Source organism: Patiria miniata, unplaced genomic scaffold (genome assembly GCF_015706575.1).
Source record: "Patiria miniata isolate m_02_andy unplaced genomic scaffold, ASM1570657v1 HiC_scaffold_7, whole genome shotgun sequence".
Taxonomy (NCBI): Eukaryota; Metazoa; Echinodermata; class Asteroidea; order Valvatida; family Asterinidae; genus Patiria; species Patiria miniata.
In genome coordinates this window covers 14017197-14037613 of record NW_024037074.1, presented here as the reverse complement: position 1 = coordinate 14037613, position 20417 = coordinate 14017197, and the positions used below count along the sequence as shown (strand labels likewise).

Sequence of the window (20417 nt, the reverse complement as noted above, 5' to 3'; positions counted from 1 at the left end):
GTATCAATAAACGAATAAACTAATAAATTTAAAGGCTTAGGAGCCAATTCAGGATCTAGTTCACTGAAATGCTTACCCAAGCCATAATACTATTTAAAAAAAATTCAACATCCTAGATTTCCAGACAATGCAATTTTCAATGCAATGGATGTCACTCTAAATTCATCCTGTTTTTCCAAAGTAAAATCATCCTTTTGAGAGGAACAGGTAAAAAACACCCCCCTCCCTCCTCCCCAAACCCCAAGTAATTAGATTTCAACAGGAAACCCAATGACAATCCACAAATATTCCACGTCGGCAACAACTCAATCACCTTAATGAAACTACCAACCTGTCGGCCTTTACGGCACCAACAAACAGGAAGAAGGAAAAAGTCGGCTTTAATAACGAGACAATTTGTGCCCAGTGTGATCAAATTCTGAGACAGACAGGATTTTACGTGTTATCCTCAGCTAATCATCCCGAGCAGGTTTTCTATCCTAATTGCATTTGACGACAGTGAGTGGGTGGGTATGAATCTCATGACAAGCCATTACTGTCTAGTTCCCTGAAAATATATCACTGTCACAACAGCAACGTTTAAAATATTACCATCACCAGACCATTATTTGCATCTAATGTCAGAGTGGTGCCTTTGAGTCCAGTATTTAGGGCTATGACTTTTTTCCACCTAAAGTACTGATGTGTCTATCCATAGCCACAGACATTAACTGCCTTGTTTAGAAATGTATTGCCATATTCAAATTTTAATGGATACAATGGTGTTGTTAACAACTAGTTTTTTGCAACACAAAACACTGTATTTGATCTTTAAAAAGTACCAACGGGTCAATTGTAGGGGAAAAAAAAAATTTAAACTTTGTTTAATGTTTGAAATTTACCTTGCTTCAAAGTTGATGAGCCTCAACATGTGATAAATGTAGGGGAGGGAGATGTCATGAAATATCCATGTACGACTAACAGAAGATGAACAATACTGAATAAGTCATGAATTCTTGTCATGTGAATTACCTCGAGCAGGCTTGATTCAGCTGCGCTAGTCCTGCATCAATGAGCGCCAGATGAATCAGACGTCCAACCTGCGGCATACTCATCATGGATTGGTCTGGTACCTCGGCTACTTCATGTAGGAAAATGCCTGGAATGGCTGCCTCGTACTGGAGACAAAATGAGAATGAGATATCATGTTATTAACTTTGCTAACTTATGACTTGACATCCATCACCAATTTGCTCTTTTTACAGGGAAAAACAAAAAGGTGTTCAGTTTGTCTACATATTCATGAATACATATCTACTTTTCTTAAATTAGATACTTATTCATTTTCAAATTTTATGAACATGGTGCAAATGTACATGCTTCTATGCATATGGGTTTCTATATCGTCTACATGTACATATATTACCCTCTGTTGGTGTCTTTGGAGAAGTGCCAGGCAACCTCATAATTTGTTCACATAAAAAGCCTTTTTCATAGAAAGCATTTAAACACTACTTGCATTTGACTTAAAACTTTGACTTAAAAGTATTCATGGCTTGGTAATGAACCTTCCTCTTTTTTTGGCCAAACCAAGTTGCGAGGCGCTGCATACTATTATCTCCTATCCACACAATGCCAATCCCTTTTCAGATTTCTAAGGCACGCGTTCATTGCTTTTAACAAGATCGGTCAACGTATTATTCCCTGGCTTTAACGTTCAGCCTGACAGGTGTACCATTCAATCAAGTAAACCAATGCAATTAAATTGAACTTTTTACATAATGTAAACACTAGCTTTCAGAGATCATGCCAGATTGAGCCCCATCAAACTCTAACAGTCTCTACATGTCTATTGACAGGTGATAAAGTCTCCAGATGTCAACAAAGTCAAGCCATTTCCATTCCTTGCTAAATCCTTTAATACCCGCAATGGCATTTGGGACATTTAATTAAGACACTTGATATGTTTTTTAACCGGAATCGACGTCTCAGCTCACAAGGAATTTATTGCTTTCAAGGAAATAAAATGAGTGACGGACAAGGTTTGAAAAAAAAAAATCATAAAATTCCATATTATAATACCAACAATCTTGCCTTCGGGAAGTGTTCTAATCGTGCCTCAGGCTACAGAGTCTCACATATTGTATTCCTAAAACTTACTTCTGTCAGTAAATAGAAGAGTCGTTTTGGGAAGAATTCTGGCATGAACTCTTTCCATAGTTTTCCATTCTTTTTTGTCATATCAAGGGTTAAAGAAAATTCTTTCTGGAAAACAGCTGTGTCACTGACAAAATGAGAACAGTCACCACAGAAGAAATATACCTTTACGTGTATATCACTGAATACTGCCTGTTTAAATTCCATTCCTAATATCTACAGATACCTATCTCTCAAACAACACAGAAAGTTGCACAATTAAACAAACCTTCCCACTGTACTTTCCTGGCTATAACACACTCCATCTTACTTAACAAGAGACATTAAGTTAACCAGAAATAAAAGCTCTTGGATTTGTGATGCAAATGAAAAGAAAATGATCTTGGAGGTCCTAATAAGGTAACAATGAGACCGCACGGCCACCCAACTTATTAAGAGCATTGCAACATATGTTCCTACAAATCACTACCGACAGTAAATTACGTTTCTTGCAGATTTCGAACCCATGGTATAAACCTCTAAACACACAGATATTACACTGAGGCCTGTTCCAAATTTGATGAATTGCCTCTCTGGTTAGAGATTGAGAAGTTAGTTTGTGAAGCTGAAATGGACCCGACGCATCAGTTCCAATTTGTATCTCCCTTAGTCATTTCATTTGTGGGAGTGTGGGTGTGTGCTTGGTCTCATTGCTCTGTGATGGTACATCAACTAACCATCCCAAATAGAGTGACATTGCCTTAAGCATGTTAAGGTCATCTCCTTGTGGCCTGAGGCTAATGGTCACATCTGCCTTGCTGACCATTCAGACTGGCTGTGATAAGGAATCATCTGCGTAACCATGAGGGATCCTGCGTAACACAATCAACCCTCAACTTCAAGCTAGCATCTTCTACAATTTACGTACAGAATGGGTTGCTGTTTTCTTGCTCCTGGATTACAAAGTCACATGAAAGTAACCCAGGACAATGATAAATTTAAAAAAAAAAATAATGAAAATTTGAGGATGCTTTTAGCTGATAAAAAGATTCATCTTCTGTTCATGTAAAGTGACAGATGTGAAAGGAATCACACTACAAAGACTAAATACAACGACATCCACGAAAAGTTTGGAGAGACAATATCAGGCCAGAACAGAAGGTAGAATGAATAAAACAGGACACATGAGGATGGGAATGTTTGAAATATGAAGACCGGCTGGATAGTGATGACTGACGATGAAAGCCAACGGCTGCGTCCTAAATTAAATTACATTTTTGTCTTCGGCTACAAATATACACAGGCCTCAGCATACCAGCATGTAGCCTAAAAATAACAACACCCCCAGCTATCACACATGAGACTCAATGACAGGTTTCCTATCCCCAGATTTCCTATGTCACCTTATAGTTATACACATGTATATCATCGTTCAGCATGAACAGTCTTCAGGGTAATCATGACACCTATCCATGCAAAGTCAGCGTAACAAGAAAGAATATCTCTGTAATTCTGAATTGACAATTTGCAATAAACACAAAGTTTGAAATAAGAAACAGTCAATCAGGTATGACACAAAAATACACATGATGTCACTGGAAAACCTGACTCAGTTGCTAGATGCAACACCTCTACAAATGAAACGAGACTTGACGGTGTAGATGAGGTGTGAATCCCACGATGCGAGTCAGGCTTGAGAAGACACCAAATGACTTTTGAGTACTTGTGCAGAACATTCTTAAAGATCAAGGTCAAGGTAATTTTCTACAAGAGTTGTTGCCAATCAATTCTGCCTTGAATATGTATGTAGTTTGTATCTTGTACTCAAATCTGTGTAAAGATTTTGGAAGACCGGATAACCCAACATTTACCCAACGGTATGCTCTTTTAAGTTCTGTTGAATCTAACTTGACAAAATTTGGTATAGAGAGCGCTCTTCTTGAAGCAAAAACAAACCGATGAAGCCAAATATGACCACGTCTTAGTCTTCATAACAATCTTACATCACTAATTCAACTTTTAATTACCTGGGATGCCATTCATCAACTCCAATAACAACAATTTATGGTTTCTTTTTCCTTTTAGGAATAAAATAGAATGTTTAAAATATAACTCTGCAGTCTGCTGTTGCAGATTTCATCAATAATCAAACATCTTGAAAGTTCTGCAGGTCATCACATAGATCTTCCTAAGCAGCCGGAATGTTTCAGGTATATGGTGATGATAATAGTGTCAGTAAATCAAACCATGCATCAAGCAACGAACGCCGCGATTACATAAATATTTAATCATGGCAGACTCGTCTCCGTGTCAAAACGAGTACAAGACCCAGAAAACTCTCTCCATGTTCTTAGGAATCACCAAAGAGGTGACAGGTGTTCCCGATTACCCCCCCCCCCCCTTTCCTCATACCTTGACCATTTTGTCAAGTACCACACTCACCCAACCTATCTCTTATAAATGAGATTCCTGTTTTATAAGCCACTTTAATTTGGAATTGTGACTAAGCATTTCAACTCTTCATAAATATTTCAGCATTTAATGATATCACTGTAATGTTCACCTTTATCTTAAGTGGAAAATTGCTCTATTTATCAGGGCCCCATAAAATAAATTATGTGTTTTTCATGGCTTGGATCTCCTTGAGTTCTATTTACACAGTATGATCTTGAGTTCTATTTACACAGTATTTAAAAAAATTCTATCAAAACTAGAAGTTGCTTCAAGTGATAAGCCTCAGAAACAAATGTGAAGCTTGATGTATTTCCCTGTGATGCAGCCTATGATAGTTCAGAACAATCAGTCTTTATTTAGGTGACTGCTCTATGTTCCGACACCCCTATGTTCCGACAACCTAGATTGTGTTACTCCCGGTTAGGGTTAGGGTTAGGGTTAGGGTTAGGAATAGGAATATGTGCAGTCGGAACATAGGGGTGTCGGAACATAGAGGTGTAACCTTTATTTAAATGCATGGCAAACCAAAAAAAAATATAAAAAATACATGACAAATACACAAGATGCTCAAGTGGGTGTTCTAACGGGACAAAATACTGATCAAGATTCATCCTGACATCATCCGATGACTGATACCTCATTCCATAGCAAACAGGGCTTCGCAAAGTCCAAAACAACAACGTGATAGTCTCTTGACTGATTCAGTATTTACTATTTTTGTTCAGGAGGTTGTCATGGTAATCTGGTGAGTTGAAAAGTGCAGGAAGAAAGATGCAAATGATGACTGGGAGGTAGAGCGCTCGGAACTCTGAGGCAAATGTGACAAGTGCAGGGCACTGGGTCTCACAAGCATTATTCACATTTGAACAGTTTACACAGAAACCAACTACACAATACAACAGCAGCAAAAATCTAGAGTCAGACACTCAGTCCATGTTCCCAATCATCCCATCCATATTCCAAATTTCTGAAAGTCTACACTTCAATGAGCATAGTTTCAAGATAAGAAACAGGTAACTAGAGACAAAAGACAACTACACATGATTACCATCATGATTGATTGGCATCATTAAGATTAATGTAATCTGAGAAATATGAGACAAACACCTCATGAGCTGTGGATTGTTAAACTATGGAACATGATCCATATTGTTGCATTCAGTAGTTAGTCTTCAAAGATGAGTGAGTGAACTCTTTTAGTCAATATACTTTTTCCCCCGAGTTGCTCGGAGCATCATGCATCATAAAAGCGCCATCTGTGCCGACTTCACAACCCATTTGCAGAAGATAATCTACACAGTGATCGATTCAATCAACTCTAAACCCAAGTTGACAATCATGTCTACAAAACATCAGACTAGATGTACCAGTACTAAAAGAGGAAAGTGTTTTTGACAACTTGACACTTCCGGATACATGTGCCGAAGGGAAAGACGCAGGTTTTGACATTTGTGACTTGTAACGTCACCAGCTGTAAGGTCATTAACCCCTGTATCTGATTTGTGGGATAGGACAGACTGTCGGTATTCATCATCATCCAAGTGCACAAGCACTGTTGTATTTCTTTCTTTGCAAGTAGGAAGAGGGAGTTTGAATAATTACCATTTTGTATATTACTGCTGCCCCTAGTGAATTCTGGTCTCCAACTTCAACAATCATCATTTCAAAAAAGAATTAAGAGCATTGGGCACTCGCATATCTGGACTTTCAAGAAAGAAGATGGTCTGGGCTATATATTTGCTTGAGATTTGTAACCTTTCTGATGGCACGTTTCTACAATAAAATGATGGTTATGAAGAATTATATTCCATTCAAGTTTGGTTTGAATCATATCCTAGGTAGCTCATGCTACCCTTCATTCTACTAACTACCGGTACTCAGGTCAAATTCTATAATCGTTTTCAATGTTTTAATGTAATTCCTTTGAATATGATGTGGAGTTACTTTGACTAATTAACAATTCCACAATTCATGGCCGAACGGTGGGCCCAAACCCTGCATTCTTTGCTTACAACCAATAGCCAGCAAAAAGAACACATACGCAGCCTTCCATTGCCATGGTAATGCTATCAAATCACCTACATGTAATGTGTACTAATTCAATTCAAGCACATACATGTAAGCACATTATCGATGTCCTGCAGTGCCAGCAATAGCCAAATGAAGTGCCGGGAATATACTCTTACAATTTCAGGCTGTAAGGTGACAAAGTGCACAGACCACGCAACTCTGACGGAAACCGACCTCCTTGTAGACAAATTGAGTTAGCATTGCCAAGCTCTAGATGTCTGATCTTCTGTGCCTTATAGAGCCTTTTTTTCAGAGGCTAAAAGCTGGGAATTGCTAACACATCAGATCAGGCATTAAGCAGATGGCATAAATGGCACTAGTCTTGCACTGACCATGCCTACCGATCTATATATGTATCTAGGACACAGACGTCAGACACAGTCCCCATTTCCAGAAAACTAATATGCAACAAGTAATTCAGGTAACATCTAACCACAGATGTGACTACATGTGTACTAAAAACTCATGTTACTTGATAATTTTTGGTGCCAGAATGTTCTAGAACAAACTGTGTGTACAGAAAGTAAACTCTTGAGAGAATTTTTAAAAAAATGACAATGTACTGTGTAAAAAAAAAACACAAAAAAAAACACCCAATCTACCCAATTTTGTTGTTTACAAGGAATGATGGGAAGGGAACGTGACGTCCGTCAAGACTGCCGCTCACCGAAGCAGTTATAATGAAATGAAAACTCCTTTTTGGATTGGGTTGCCATCATCGAGCCATGCAATCTTGCTCTCCAGAGACTGGAGTCAATATTTGATGTCGAATTGCAAGTAATTTGACTTCCTGTTCAATTCTACCCGATGGGGAAGGGAGATAGGACAAGAAAAATATCACAGAGAAGACTTTTCTTACCCAGAGTGACCGGAAAATAAAACGAAAACCCTTGGGACACAAGACAACCTTAATGGAAATGGTGGGCAACAATAACAAGTCTATTAATAAGTCTATTATTTTCTTATTTTTTAGAATATTTAAGTTTTGGGGGATATACATTTAGAATATGTTTTGTTGGAGGATGGATTTCATTTCTGTTTTTAAAAGATTTATAACCAATTAACCTGTTCACAGAACATCCAGTGTCAAATCTTTAATAGACATAATTTATTTAATTATTTTCATGTCTGTTAGATTTGTTTTAGTGAAACACAATTTCAGAAAATAATTCCCCCCCCCCTCCCCAATTGGTTTTCTGTTGATATAATTATACAAGGGAAAACGATATACGTCCATTGCTCTGTTGGATACAGTACTAGTGTGAGGTAGCGAGATTACCTGAATAACTAGCAATTCAACATAATTCTAGACACCTGACTTGTGTCTCAAATTCTCAGCCACATGTCCACACCTCCCATGACTCTTTTGACCCATCATGAATGACTGACGCTGATATAAAAGCAGGGGTGTTGCTCTTCAATCTAACAACAGCTTCTTCCATTCTATAGTCATCGTCATGGAAACCCTTTTCGCCATCCATCGATCATTCCTCCTTTGTCCTCTAAGTCAAAAATGGATGCAGTCACACGACAAGTAACGTTCTCTTATTATTTGAAGCTGCGCTCATTTTTTGGAAGGGGGGGGGGGTTTGGATGGGGATCAAATATTGATGGATCTACGCTTAGTGTACTGTTGAAGATCATGGGAATGACAGACCAGGCAAAGGCATTTTGTGATCAACTGATAGTTTATGCTTTGGGAAATTTGATTCCTAAATCGTCCATGGTGTCTAGTCAAAATAAAATGACACTGTGTTGTCCTGGCAACAATTTGATACTGAACGGAATTTTGGAAAATGAATTACCAGCATGGCTTCAAGTCAAGCATGACAGTAAATTTGCTGGAAGCTATAGGCATGTAGACACAACCTTGCCCTTAGACAGTTGCTTTACTTACCTAAACCAGCACTGACATCTACTCTTAGTCAAACAAATTATCGTTCATTTTTAAAAAAAATTTATTTTGAATCCAAACATACAGGAAAGAATTTCCTTCAGTCAATTGAGCTCAAACCACATATTGCCGTTGAAACACTGAAGTAACAAATCATTTTCAAATGTGTAATGTTTTCTTCTTTCTTATTGAAAAACAAATTGTGAACAAGATGTACACAATAAATGAAATTAAATGTAATCATGTGAGAGAAAGAAGACAGAAAAGAAAGAAGACACGTTTTAAACCATTTCAAGATTTGAACAAACAAAATCAGAAGCTTTTAGCAGTGATACAAACATCAGGTTTGTTTTCCTATGAGCCCAATAACCTTAATGACTAGGATTTTTTTAATTCTAAGGTCTGAATTGGACAGTCTTCTCACAGACGAGTTCTTTTTTGTTTTTGTTTTTTTAGTTCACCATTCAGTGAGACAAACTTTCGCGGATGTTGTGAAAGTGGCCAGCACCTGTGAAGTATAACTCTCCCAACCAAACCAAAGACATGACCTTCCTCTTTTGTTGGCTTCTCTCCAGTTACTGAGGGGCAGAATGAAAAGGCTATCGTTTACAGTCACTTTAAATTATGCTATGATACATCCACTTCACAAGCCTGAATTTAACAACCTGGCAAAACACACCCGTTGTTTCTTAAGAATGAATCCTAACTTTGCTGAATGTGCGTCAATGTGGCATGAGAATTAACAATGATAACGATAAATAAGATGGCCATGATCGTTAAAAAGGTCTTGAAAACTAATGACTGGGTTATGGGTAATAAAGACACTCGCCTTAGGCATCAAATTATCTGGATAAGGACATCAAAGTTGAACATACAACTGAAAGCAAAATAGATTTATAATGACAACAAAAATCACTGAGTGGGCAAGGATATGCAAACTCTGAAGGCAAACGGACAGGAAAGCGTTAGGCCTCATGGAAAGATTAAATAAATCATCTAAAGCTCTTCCTTTTTTTAATAACTTCATAAAATTTTGCTTCAGTTTTTGAGAATTCCAACTCCAATACTAAACAGTAGAGCAAAGAAAGACAATTTAAGAAATACAACATTTTTGAGTTTTTTCTTTGTTTACTACCTGTACAGTGCGGCAAACATGAAATATTTTTCCTGTAAATAATTCAACAAACCCAATTCAAACCACAAGCACAAACAACAAAACTGAACGCTTGATTTCCTGATGACCAAACTCACCAAGATGACAGATAACATTACCAGGGCTCACAAGTCAACAGTCTTGACAAATAACCCTCTTTACTGTTGAGCCACTTTGCTCCGCAATTCAACGAGCCCTTTGAAAGAAGGATTTCTAAGTTTTTTAGTACTTATCGAAGATGGACCTTCCTAGGCTTCGTTCTCAAAGGAATGCAAGCATTATACACACAGAAAGGAACCAGACATTAAAAAGCTGGCAACAATACAACAAAGTGCTCATTTATCAACTTGTGTCTGGGGGCTGGAAGCATGGAAATGACAGTAAACAAATCTAGAGATGTTTGGCTCAGTCACAAAGAGTCTCACGTCTTTTGTTAATGAGAAGAGAGTAGGATAAACTAAAGTGAGCAATTCAAAAGTTGAATCATTCAGGCAGGTTACAAAACTTGGAGAAAAGTAGGAGGTAGATTAAGAGATTTAGAAGCATCTGAAGCATTCATGCTGCAGATATAACTTCCTTTTCAAGACAGAACATTCTTAATTTCATCCACCAAATAGCTTTCCAAACTCACAGTGACAGGCATATCAACCAATGTGCCATACCAACAAGAAATGTCTTTTAATGAAATGAAACATTACAATATCACCTTCAACTACCTCCTGTGAAAATCTTAATCATTTCTCCCACTGCATCCAGATTTCCGTATCAGAATCTTCTTCGAAAGTAAGATTGTTCACTTCCCACAACTCCTGTAAGTAGTGTGTCAGCATATTGGCTTATTTTGTCAAAAAAACTCCCTATTTTGAGAGTTAATAAGAATTGCCGAAAGCAGTAGTTGAACTTACCAGTACATGTAAGTTCAGAGATTATATGAATACTGAACACATCATTAGTATCACCTGGGAAAGTATTTATAGACCATTTCTGTATAATTTGGAATTAAAACATCACACCCGTAAGCCACATTAAACATTGACAGATTCCTTAGGGCCAGATGCCAGGCCTTCCAATTATCATTACTAATCTGTTGGGATCAATTCCCTGAAAACAAGAAGAAGTCATGTTGCTCATTGCTGCACGTCACCACACAGCATCTCTTAAGACTTCTTTGCGAAGGATGATGGATCTTATTTCATTCAACACAGAAACGTTATTCTTGGGTATAATACTGATGAGGTAGTCACTCAAAGAACCCTAAAAATGTGTTTGTTTTTCAGTGCAATTTTCTCAAAGATATTATTTAATTTCGATAATAATCTCTAGCAATTAAATAAACCCAAAATATCAGATGTTCTCCCCCTCTTGACGTTTCTTTTAGTGAAGTCAAGAAAAACATCTTAATTATTAATGAAGTAATTTTTAGCCTCGACACACCTATTCCTTCAATGTAGAATACGACAACTTTTTCGCTGCCAATATTTAATTAAATCCAAGTTAACATTTCTAAAGACCATTGCAACTCCACTACGTAATTCGGCATACCTCGAGGTCTTCTTTATTCATCTTTTCTTTCTAGGAATTAATTTAACCAAGGTCACAATTTTTATCAACCCAACCATTTCGAGGTAGAAAAAGTATTGAATAACATTGTCAGTCAGATTCAATTAACAGAGTTGCAGCGATGCATTTTACTTCTTGGTTACATTACTGATAGAGATTGTGTGTTTTTTTTTTTAATAAATTGCTTCTCTGCGTCTTTTAAGGTCAACACAATCTTAGGAAGGTTCTGTAAGCATTACGAACAATGCAGATGAACTCGAGTAAACTTGAAGCGAGTACTACACACAAAAACATCCAAGCAGTTCCAACTTTTTTCCCCCAAACTGCAAGGTAGTAAAAATGTCTCTAAACGTTGCATAAATTTACAAAAACTGACAAGCACTCAACAAGACAGAATTGTCAACTACATGGAAATCTCTCCAAGTCACCACTGCGCTAACAAGTTTAACGTCTGTCCAGGTTTCCTGAGTAAACGATTTTATGTCCATTTGGATTCAGTCCGTGTATCTGCATGGTTTATTGAAAGGCACAACCAGACTACTCAAACAACAGATACTAAACATTTACATAACCGTTTAAAAAAAAATCAGACGGAGCTGATTGGAAAAGGGAGAGGATGTCATCATCTCCAAGTAACGGTGTGCCGTTGTTTGGAGATTGCAAAATAATTCAATTGCTACTTTAACCGTTTCAAAGAGCGCCACATGATGCACACAATATGACCGGTTATTTTAAAATCATTGCTGACATTTTGATTAAAGTTGTAAAGACACTTCCTGCTGGATTTTTGGACGAATGTTAACATTTCCAATCATGGATGTTTCATTACACCACACAGCTATCCATTCTCTAATGAATCCATCCCACGAGTCCTCAGTTGACTAGAAACTTTGACATATTGTCATTTACTTCTTCCGCGCAACTGAAAGTTACAATGTACATCCGTCAGACATCAAAGTGAAACGGCGTTGCACTTTGAACAAATTCTCTCCGAGACATCTCGGTGTTTACCATCCCTACCCACAAAATTGCTAGCGGCAGTATACAACAAGACGGTTGACACACAAAGTGAGTGACATTGGTATGAAAAAAGACTCTCTCATTAATTACTGACCGTTTGCTTTTGACAACAAAAACCTATGCTCTGAAAAAAAGGAAGGGCAGAAATTTGAAATGCAAACACGTCCTGGGAACCGCGAGTCAAAAATTGAAAGAAGCAAAGGGAAACCTTTGTGAAAGATGTCACTTGATAAGTGATGAATCATGCTGTCTTGCATCAACTCTTCTACATCAAAATATAACTTCATAAACGCACTGACTTCTCTTTTATCCTTTTTCCAATAAAATCTGCTTGCATTCAGCACGATCAAATTGTTACATGTCTCTGTGGACATCAAAAGTACAGGCAAGTTACAAAGTGACATCTTGAACAAGACTAAAATTACCTGAATGGAGGCGACCAACTTCCTGTTTGACACCAGCTCTAGCAACTTATCCACTGATGCCATCGGCCAATCAGAGTCAGGCAGTGTAGCGCCCTCATTGGTAGCTGATGGAGAGGGTGGCTTCAATCCTACCAACTTGCACTGTCTGGCTTGCATGGGTAGGGTCGTGAACTTTTCTGGAATCTGCCGTAACCTGAATAAAAAAAAAAATTAACAATAACGATTGATGAAATATATAAAACGCCTCTTTCCTAATTCCTTTACTGCTATTTCGTGGATTATTCATTTTGATTTAAAACACCTGCAATACATTAGGCCAAAAAAAAAAGTCTCCGGTTTCTGGTATGCGCGCGCGTCGCCGTAGCCATGCGCGTCGGCAAAATGAAAAAGTTTTTTTTTTCAGTGAAAGATGATGTCTCAAAACCGCCAAACTCACTGGTTTGATTGGCATTCTGCTGCTGCACAATTTTAACGTGTTTTTAGGTGGGGTTATGGTCGAGAATAAGCTTTATGTGGCCTCTCTGGACTCCCAATCCCATATAGGCCTATTTGTACTAAGTTTAGTCGGGCACCATTTGCAGTCATCAGCCGACATTTGAAGCAAAAAAATCAGGTAAAAAAAAAAAAAAAGCCGCGTCGCCGCACCACTTTTTGGGCAAGCTCCATACCAGAAACTGGACACTTTTTTTTTTTGGCCTTAGCAAACAAATCAAGTATAAAAACTGTAGTCAGAATACATGTTATAATAATTTTTTCAGCCAAATGGACAATTTGGGCAACATGTATAAAGCAAAGAGTTCACTTCAAAACGCTTTCAGATTTATATCACGATTGCATCCCTCCCGCACAAGAGACCTCTTGAAGGAACACTGATTGGAGATATCCATTACGGATATTGCAATTCCCCAAAGTCTACCCCTCCACTGACAGCCATCTACTCAGAAAAAAACACACGCATCGCTACACAACTTGTTGTTTTGTTTCCTGAAGAAGCCCCTTCAACATTCAGGTCACAGATATGCCCTGAACCGTTCAGAATAATATCGCATTTGGCTTGCAATTTCTTATCAACTCGGAGGAAACAAGATGGTTAGAGATCATCTAGAAGTGGGGTCATCGTACAAAAGATGCTGATTTTATTTTCATAACTAAAAAATCATCATAAAATCAACTGTAATGGACCAAATCTAAGTGCAGTCACTGTTTTCATTTTTGCGCATAAAAATTTAAAATTGGATGGCGTGCCATGAATATGAAGCTGAAGCACAATATTCCAGCTACTTGTAGATAAACCTCCTCATATACCGTACTTAAAGATGTTCTGAAGTTACTGCATAATTTACAGTCCATTCATTAGACACCAAAAAACATAAGGCCACTTAAAATTCCATGCCTTGAATGCTGCACTGGCACGGTTTTGTTACCAGGTACATGTACTTGAAAATTATTCCAATAAAAAACCTGAAAATGCAATTATAAATATTGTTCCAAAGCCACTGTTCTCCAACAACAAAGATGCATAGAGGAAAACTAAAAAGCCACTATTAGGCCAAAAAAAAAAATACGTCGGTCTCTGGTCAGCGCGCACGTCGATATTAAATCATGCGCGTCAATCTTTTTTTTTTCCAAAATGTTCCGCTGTAGCTCCAACAGCGCCCTCTATTGCCGCACCTCCTCAATTTTTTTTATCAAAGAGCACCAAGGAATGGGAAATTGCACCAAGGCAAATGATCGAGAGCACCAAGGCAAATTATGGAGGACACCAATGTACATGAGGACACCAAAAAAGCAAAATAGTACCCCACCTTGTCTGTACAATCCAAGCTTGAAAAAAAAAAAAAAAAAAGCCGCGTGGCCGCGTCAATTCCGGAACTTTGGTCTGACCAGAGACCGAATATTTTTTTTTTTGGCCTTACTACATGTAGGAATAAAACATGAGCTTTGTTGATGATCAAGACTTGAAATGATTTCCCAGTTTGGAAATCATTTTATGAACTCCAAGAAGTGAGTGAATAGCTTTACCCACCAACGATGCGGCTTTTGTCTGAGCTGCATGTGTCTAGGGTTTTATCATTATTGATTTAAACCACAGAGCACGAGCATGAGGGATTAATTCAACAGCAGTTGAGTTTGAATCTGAATAAATAATGGAAACAAATAATTGAACCAGAGTGAGTGAGGCAAATAAGAATATCAGGACCGATACACAGGGGAGAAGGGGGTATGACAGACAGGGTAGAAGATACGGTGATATAAAAATAGCACGTATCAGTCGGTAGATAAGGAGCTCAAAGAAACGTTACACCTCCTCCTCAAAATGTACTAAAAAATAAGACAACTTTATGAACATAGGCTCAACACAGAAATGAGGAATTAAAAGAAATGAGTATCTCTATTTAGCCTCCGAACATCTATCCATCCAATTCCATTTGTTTCCAAACAAACTGCTTTGACAAGTTTGGCAGTAATCATAAATACTGAACCATCAACAAATTCCAACCAAACATCTGTGAGTAATCGTCACCCTTCAAAACAAGCATTTATGCCAAACAACCAAGGCCCTGTAGTATTTGCTTTCCTCCACGTGTGCATAATTCCCAAATTAAATTCTCTCAAGACCCTTGGACTATAACCGAGGTCAATTATTCTGAGAAAAAAAATTGGCCACCCAGGAATAAATGGCAGGACATCTCACTGTCTGTTTGGGCTGGACGTAAAATGCACCTGTATATTTGTGTTTCTGACCAAGGTGATGACTTGAAGAGAGACACTGTCCTTCCCTTAAGCTCTCAGGCTGATCTACATGTACATGTACCTCATCCTCAATGATTGCAACAATCTAGCCTACTTGCAAGAACCGTGCCATTCCACCAATTACAGACATGTGTTCCATAATATAGTCACCCCAGACCGATTAGTCTTAAGAGTGACTGGGGTCAGCCAATATAGATTTTGGTTTCAGAAAGATGAACTCTTTGTATTTTCTATTTACCAAACTCTTGTAATTTGGAACAACAACAACAACAACGACAGTCAATTGTTAGATATTTGAATCTCAGAAGTTCTTGCTTCTAAATGTTTCAACCGTCAAATTTTCCAACGAAATCAAAGAAAAGATCTCATTTTGAAGTATGAAGTTCTCATTTCTGATTATCAAAACGCGAGTTTTGGACAAACTCTGTGCAGAGTTAGACCTGAACAATCACATTACAAAACCTACATGTACATGTACGTGTATGTCATAAATTTAAAAAAAAAATCGATCAAAAGATTAAAAATACAATTTGGATTGGAAATTTTGTGCAACAGGTGTTTTGGTTATTTTTGTGCTTGATGCATTTGGCTGTAAAAATACACTTTGGGTGAAACCTGAATACAAAGTATGCAATGTCATCATTGGCAGCAAGGTTACATGTGGCAATTAACTTGATAACTTTCCTTCAATTTCTGCCTGACTCAAGTTTTTTGTTTTCCCCAACTTATTGAAGCCTCAATTGTATCAGACTAATTCAAATTCCTCTGGGCAAGGCCACATACAATGTAGATTGGGCAAGAACTGTTAAATTGTGATCACCTTCAGCGAAAGAATTCCAACAAATCCAGAATATCTTAGCAAATACAGGGACTGTCTCAGTATAGGGAGTGAAATAATTTATGTAACAAGAAATTGAACAGTCTATGAAAAGGGAAGAATTCAAAACTATTTCTGTCAGAGCAGAGGATGAAAAGGAATTCTTTACTAGAAACCATCCTCTGGTTGGTTTATTCCTGGACTATGCTGCAATAAGTTGACCACAGCATTTCTAGCTATTTTGGTTTAACTCTTTTATCTATGACGGGTTCAGATCAGCATACCGGTCCTCCTTTCAAGATGTGTAGATGCAATGAGTTGTGATGGAATCTGTCTTAAGGTCAGACACTTACCCACTAGAGCTTCATCCCCTCACATAATAGAAGTCAAAACCCATGCACTAATCTATACATAAAAAGAGAATCAATGGAAGACGTTCGTTTCCGACTTTCAGTCAGTGACATTTTCCCATCCTAATGGTATGTTCCTAGGGAGGAATTATATTTTTCTTTAAAACAAATCTCCTGAGTCTCCAAAAGACATGTCAAATAGAGTCCATTAAAACTTCAGGTTTTCCATGCCATTACTAATCCTTTCTATTCTGTTCTTCATGAGGGCAAAATGTATGTCATTGTAAAATCAGGGGAAAAATACAAGAAGTGAGAGAGCTTTTTTTTATCTTCAGGTTACATCTAAGAACCCATCTCCCTCATGTCAAGTATAGAGAATAGTCACAGTAAACCTTGGGCAATGACATATAAACTGAAAACCAAATTGAATATGATGGTCATGGAGCAATGAAAAGAAAAAGGCAGGAATTGAATTGATTATTCAATGTTATCCTGAGCTACATGTAGCATACAGTACGACTTATTCATTCAGTACGGCATATCAAAGGATTCCCAAACCTACATAATGACATTTTGCTTTCTTGTATAACACCTTTCAAATGCACACAGATCAGAAGATTTATTCTTTCCTGCTCACTGTTTACAATGCAGCTTTACATTCAAGTGACAGAAATTTCAATTTTAACTTTTTTTGTTCAAATCAGCACCGAGTTTAGCAGAATGTTCGAATGCCTGGCTGAAAATCCACAGCAAAAATGTTCTGTTCCCTCACTGTCCTTCAAAACAACTGCATAAATTCAAAACAGAAAAACCCCTTTCCTCATTTTAGTGTTCCTAATATTCTCTGCTGAAACAAAATTTTATTGAGCTTAAGGGGATTAAAATATCTAGATAGTTTAATTGAAATAGCCATAATTTTTCCCCATAAATTAAGAGTACAGCTTATTTACTTACAAATTCACAGATATTTCACACACATGGAAATATTGATTCAAAAAAACTGTAAAATTATAAAACTATGAAATGAAAATCTGCCAACAGCAAAACAACACTGGTTCTTCGCCGACAGGGGAAAAAAAATTCTCTTATCTTTTATGAACATTTGGAGTTGCCATTAATGATGAAAAGCAACCCTGAAATCATGTTGTGAATGTTGCTTTATTGGTTTTATTAATGTCCCCTGTTCATGTTCTGTACCGCATCTGCAGTTCAAATGGACAGACTTGTCACACAATGAAAAATCAGCTGTTGATATTTTCTGGCTTGGTAGGGCAAGGCCAACAGCTTTCCCAACTGGGTTAAATGAGGGCGTTATGTGACTTTGTCAGTCTAATTGGATACGTCACTTCGATTTTGCTATCACAGGATAAAAGGAGAATCCCTCAAGACAACAAATGAAACGGCTGGGGGAACACATGAATAATTTAGGAATGACTTTCTAGTTTATTAAAACAAAACTGAACTTGCACTTGATTTTTTACACTCTTGCAGACAAGGGGGGGGGGGAGTAATTGCATGGCACTGCTAAAAATAAGACAAGAATCTTTGTAATTGTAGCAGAAAATTCTGAGCTAAGGTTGAGTGCGTTTCAGAGGTTAGCAAGGAACTTGGGCTTGCACACAAGTGTACATTTCACACTAAGGATTTCTTTTTGCTCGCACCGTTGGCACAAAACAGGGATCACATGAAGAGAATTTTGTTTTTACCGTGGCAGTAAAAACCAAGTAAATTTAGAGATGTAATCACTCATGCTGGACGGCACTTCATGAAATATGTACACCCATCTATCATTTTAATGGCAGCTTTAAAATTTCATAGCCAATCACATGTACCACTGAATTATGTATGTCCTGTCTAATTTTAGTATCAGTTACAAATCTGCAGTGAAGAAACATCATCCGACGACCCGACTTCAATTTATGTCCAAGGGGTTTAAATCCCATGGAATACTTTGAAAAGGCTTTCTGCAAACATATTTACCAGGACTCTGGGTTATAAATTTACATTTACTCGGCAAAGTAAGGGTTTGGTTGTAGCATTTGAAATAAGTTGACATTTGGACAACTGAATGATGAGGGACTCACCCTTCTGTTGGGACCCATTCTGACGTGCCGTAGTCCACAAACTGGACTTCACAGAGCTTCTCAGCCGTCTTGACTTGAAGAATGATCGTACGGAACCATTGCTGGTTGACTTGGTAGAGAGTACAGCAACACAATCCTAACAGAAAATGAGATCAGAAATCAAGACCAAGGCAAAGGGCAACGACTCAAGTCTATACCAAGAACACTGTCGAAGATTTCACCGGACAAAACAATTCAATTCAAACAGATTAAATAGTTTTGTAATCAAGTTACATCAAATGACAAGTCAAATTGTCAAGTCAAATTGTCAAGTCAAATGACAAGCTTTTCCAAAGAATCTGGCTATGGCATTCCCGTGTCACTTGTAACCTCAGTTTGAGCAACGATGGACATTTGATGTTACGGATGATTAGCGTGATTACTACTCTGCTAATGAATGATACAACCGATTTCAGCAAAGATATTATGAAGGCAAAGACAGCTAGGAACAGTTGACAATTGACCTATTGCTCAAAAACAGCAGAAATCAACCAAATTTATTGATAATTTTACTGGATAGTACAGTATTGTTGTACATTTAAGCCAGCTTTTCCTGTTCCGATTGTTGCTTCTTTTTTGTTTTGTTTTTTTATTAAAACTTCCTCCAGCTTCTTTTGACGAAACAGTACAATTTGAGTTATTCCTTACATTGTCAACCAGATACATGTATTACTTCACACCTGAGAACTATTTGGCATGCATCATCACAATCCTAACAAGAATTTCCAGGTATTAAATAAAAACATCAGGGAACTAGAAACACAAAGTCCCTTCTTCAGTGCCCCCTCTGGCTGCGTGAGCCCGTCCTCCATCCCGTCACAGGCATTGCAAGATTCACGTTATTATTTCTTCTAACGCAATCCCAGCCAACCCAAACAATACTTGAGTAGGAACATGAGATATTATCACAACATGACATTCACTCAGATCAGAAAAAGAAAATTCCCTCGGAACAACGGACTGTTTTTTCACAGGGAAAGAGATTTTGATAAAAGTCATATACAAACAACTTTTTTTTTTTTATTTTGCTGGTTTATCTCTCTCTCTCTCTCAGGTATGTTATCATAAGATGGTTCCATCAAATGCACTTGAGATGATTGACCTATCTGGCCTTGGAGTACCGGTAAATGTAGGTCTTAAAGTCTTAAAGACACAAGTTTTTTTTTTCTTTTCTAGTGGCTACTTAATCCCAATTCACAAATACAAATATGATAATATGAGCAAAAACAAAAGTTGTCAGAATTGTATAAGCAGATACTTAGTTAAAACACAGAGATACGTGAATTTTGAAAATGCCCAAAACTTGATAGAACAAAGTAGAGAGAATAATGCAGAGTGCAACGTATCACCCATGGGTTTCACCACAGCAATGTACTTGTAGTCCACGCTAGAGTTACTTGACACCCACTTCAAAAAGCAATCAACAGACCTAGAAAAAATACCTCTGATTAAAAGTGGATGGGAAAGGACACGATAGCTAGGTGGAATATTTTAAGGGTATGGTATCCTCTCCAGAGGTAATGGAAGCCTGAAACTTGAGCTGCAAAGTATGAGCTTGATGAATAATTGTTGAAACTTCAAAAAGAGAGGGGAAAAAATTCCCAACAGAGGAACGCCGTGAAAACTTCATCTTGCACTTTTGTTTTTGAATTGGACTTCTGTTTTTGGCAAGGGCAAGAGTG

General features: G+C 37.6%; 1 protein-coding gene across 2 annotated transcripts in view; it reads right to left on the bottom strand.

The window, feature by feature from the left end:
• LOC119744609 (RING finger protein 17-like) overlaps nt 1–20417 on the bottom strand; it is a 48281-nt gene that overhangs the window by 3432 nt on the left and 24432 nt on the right. For both annotated transcript variants that reach the window (XM_038220640.1, XM_038220641.1), the window contains exons 32-34: nt 18697–18832; nt 12692–12884; nt 1012–1157 (exon numbers count right to left, since the gene is read on the bottom strand). In XM_038220640.1, coding sequence (XP_038076568.1) covers nt 1012–1157; nt 12692–12884; nt 18697–18832 — 475 coding nt within the window. The remainder of the gene's footprint in view (nt 1–1011; nt 1158–12691; nt 12885–18696; nt 18833–20417) is intronic.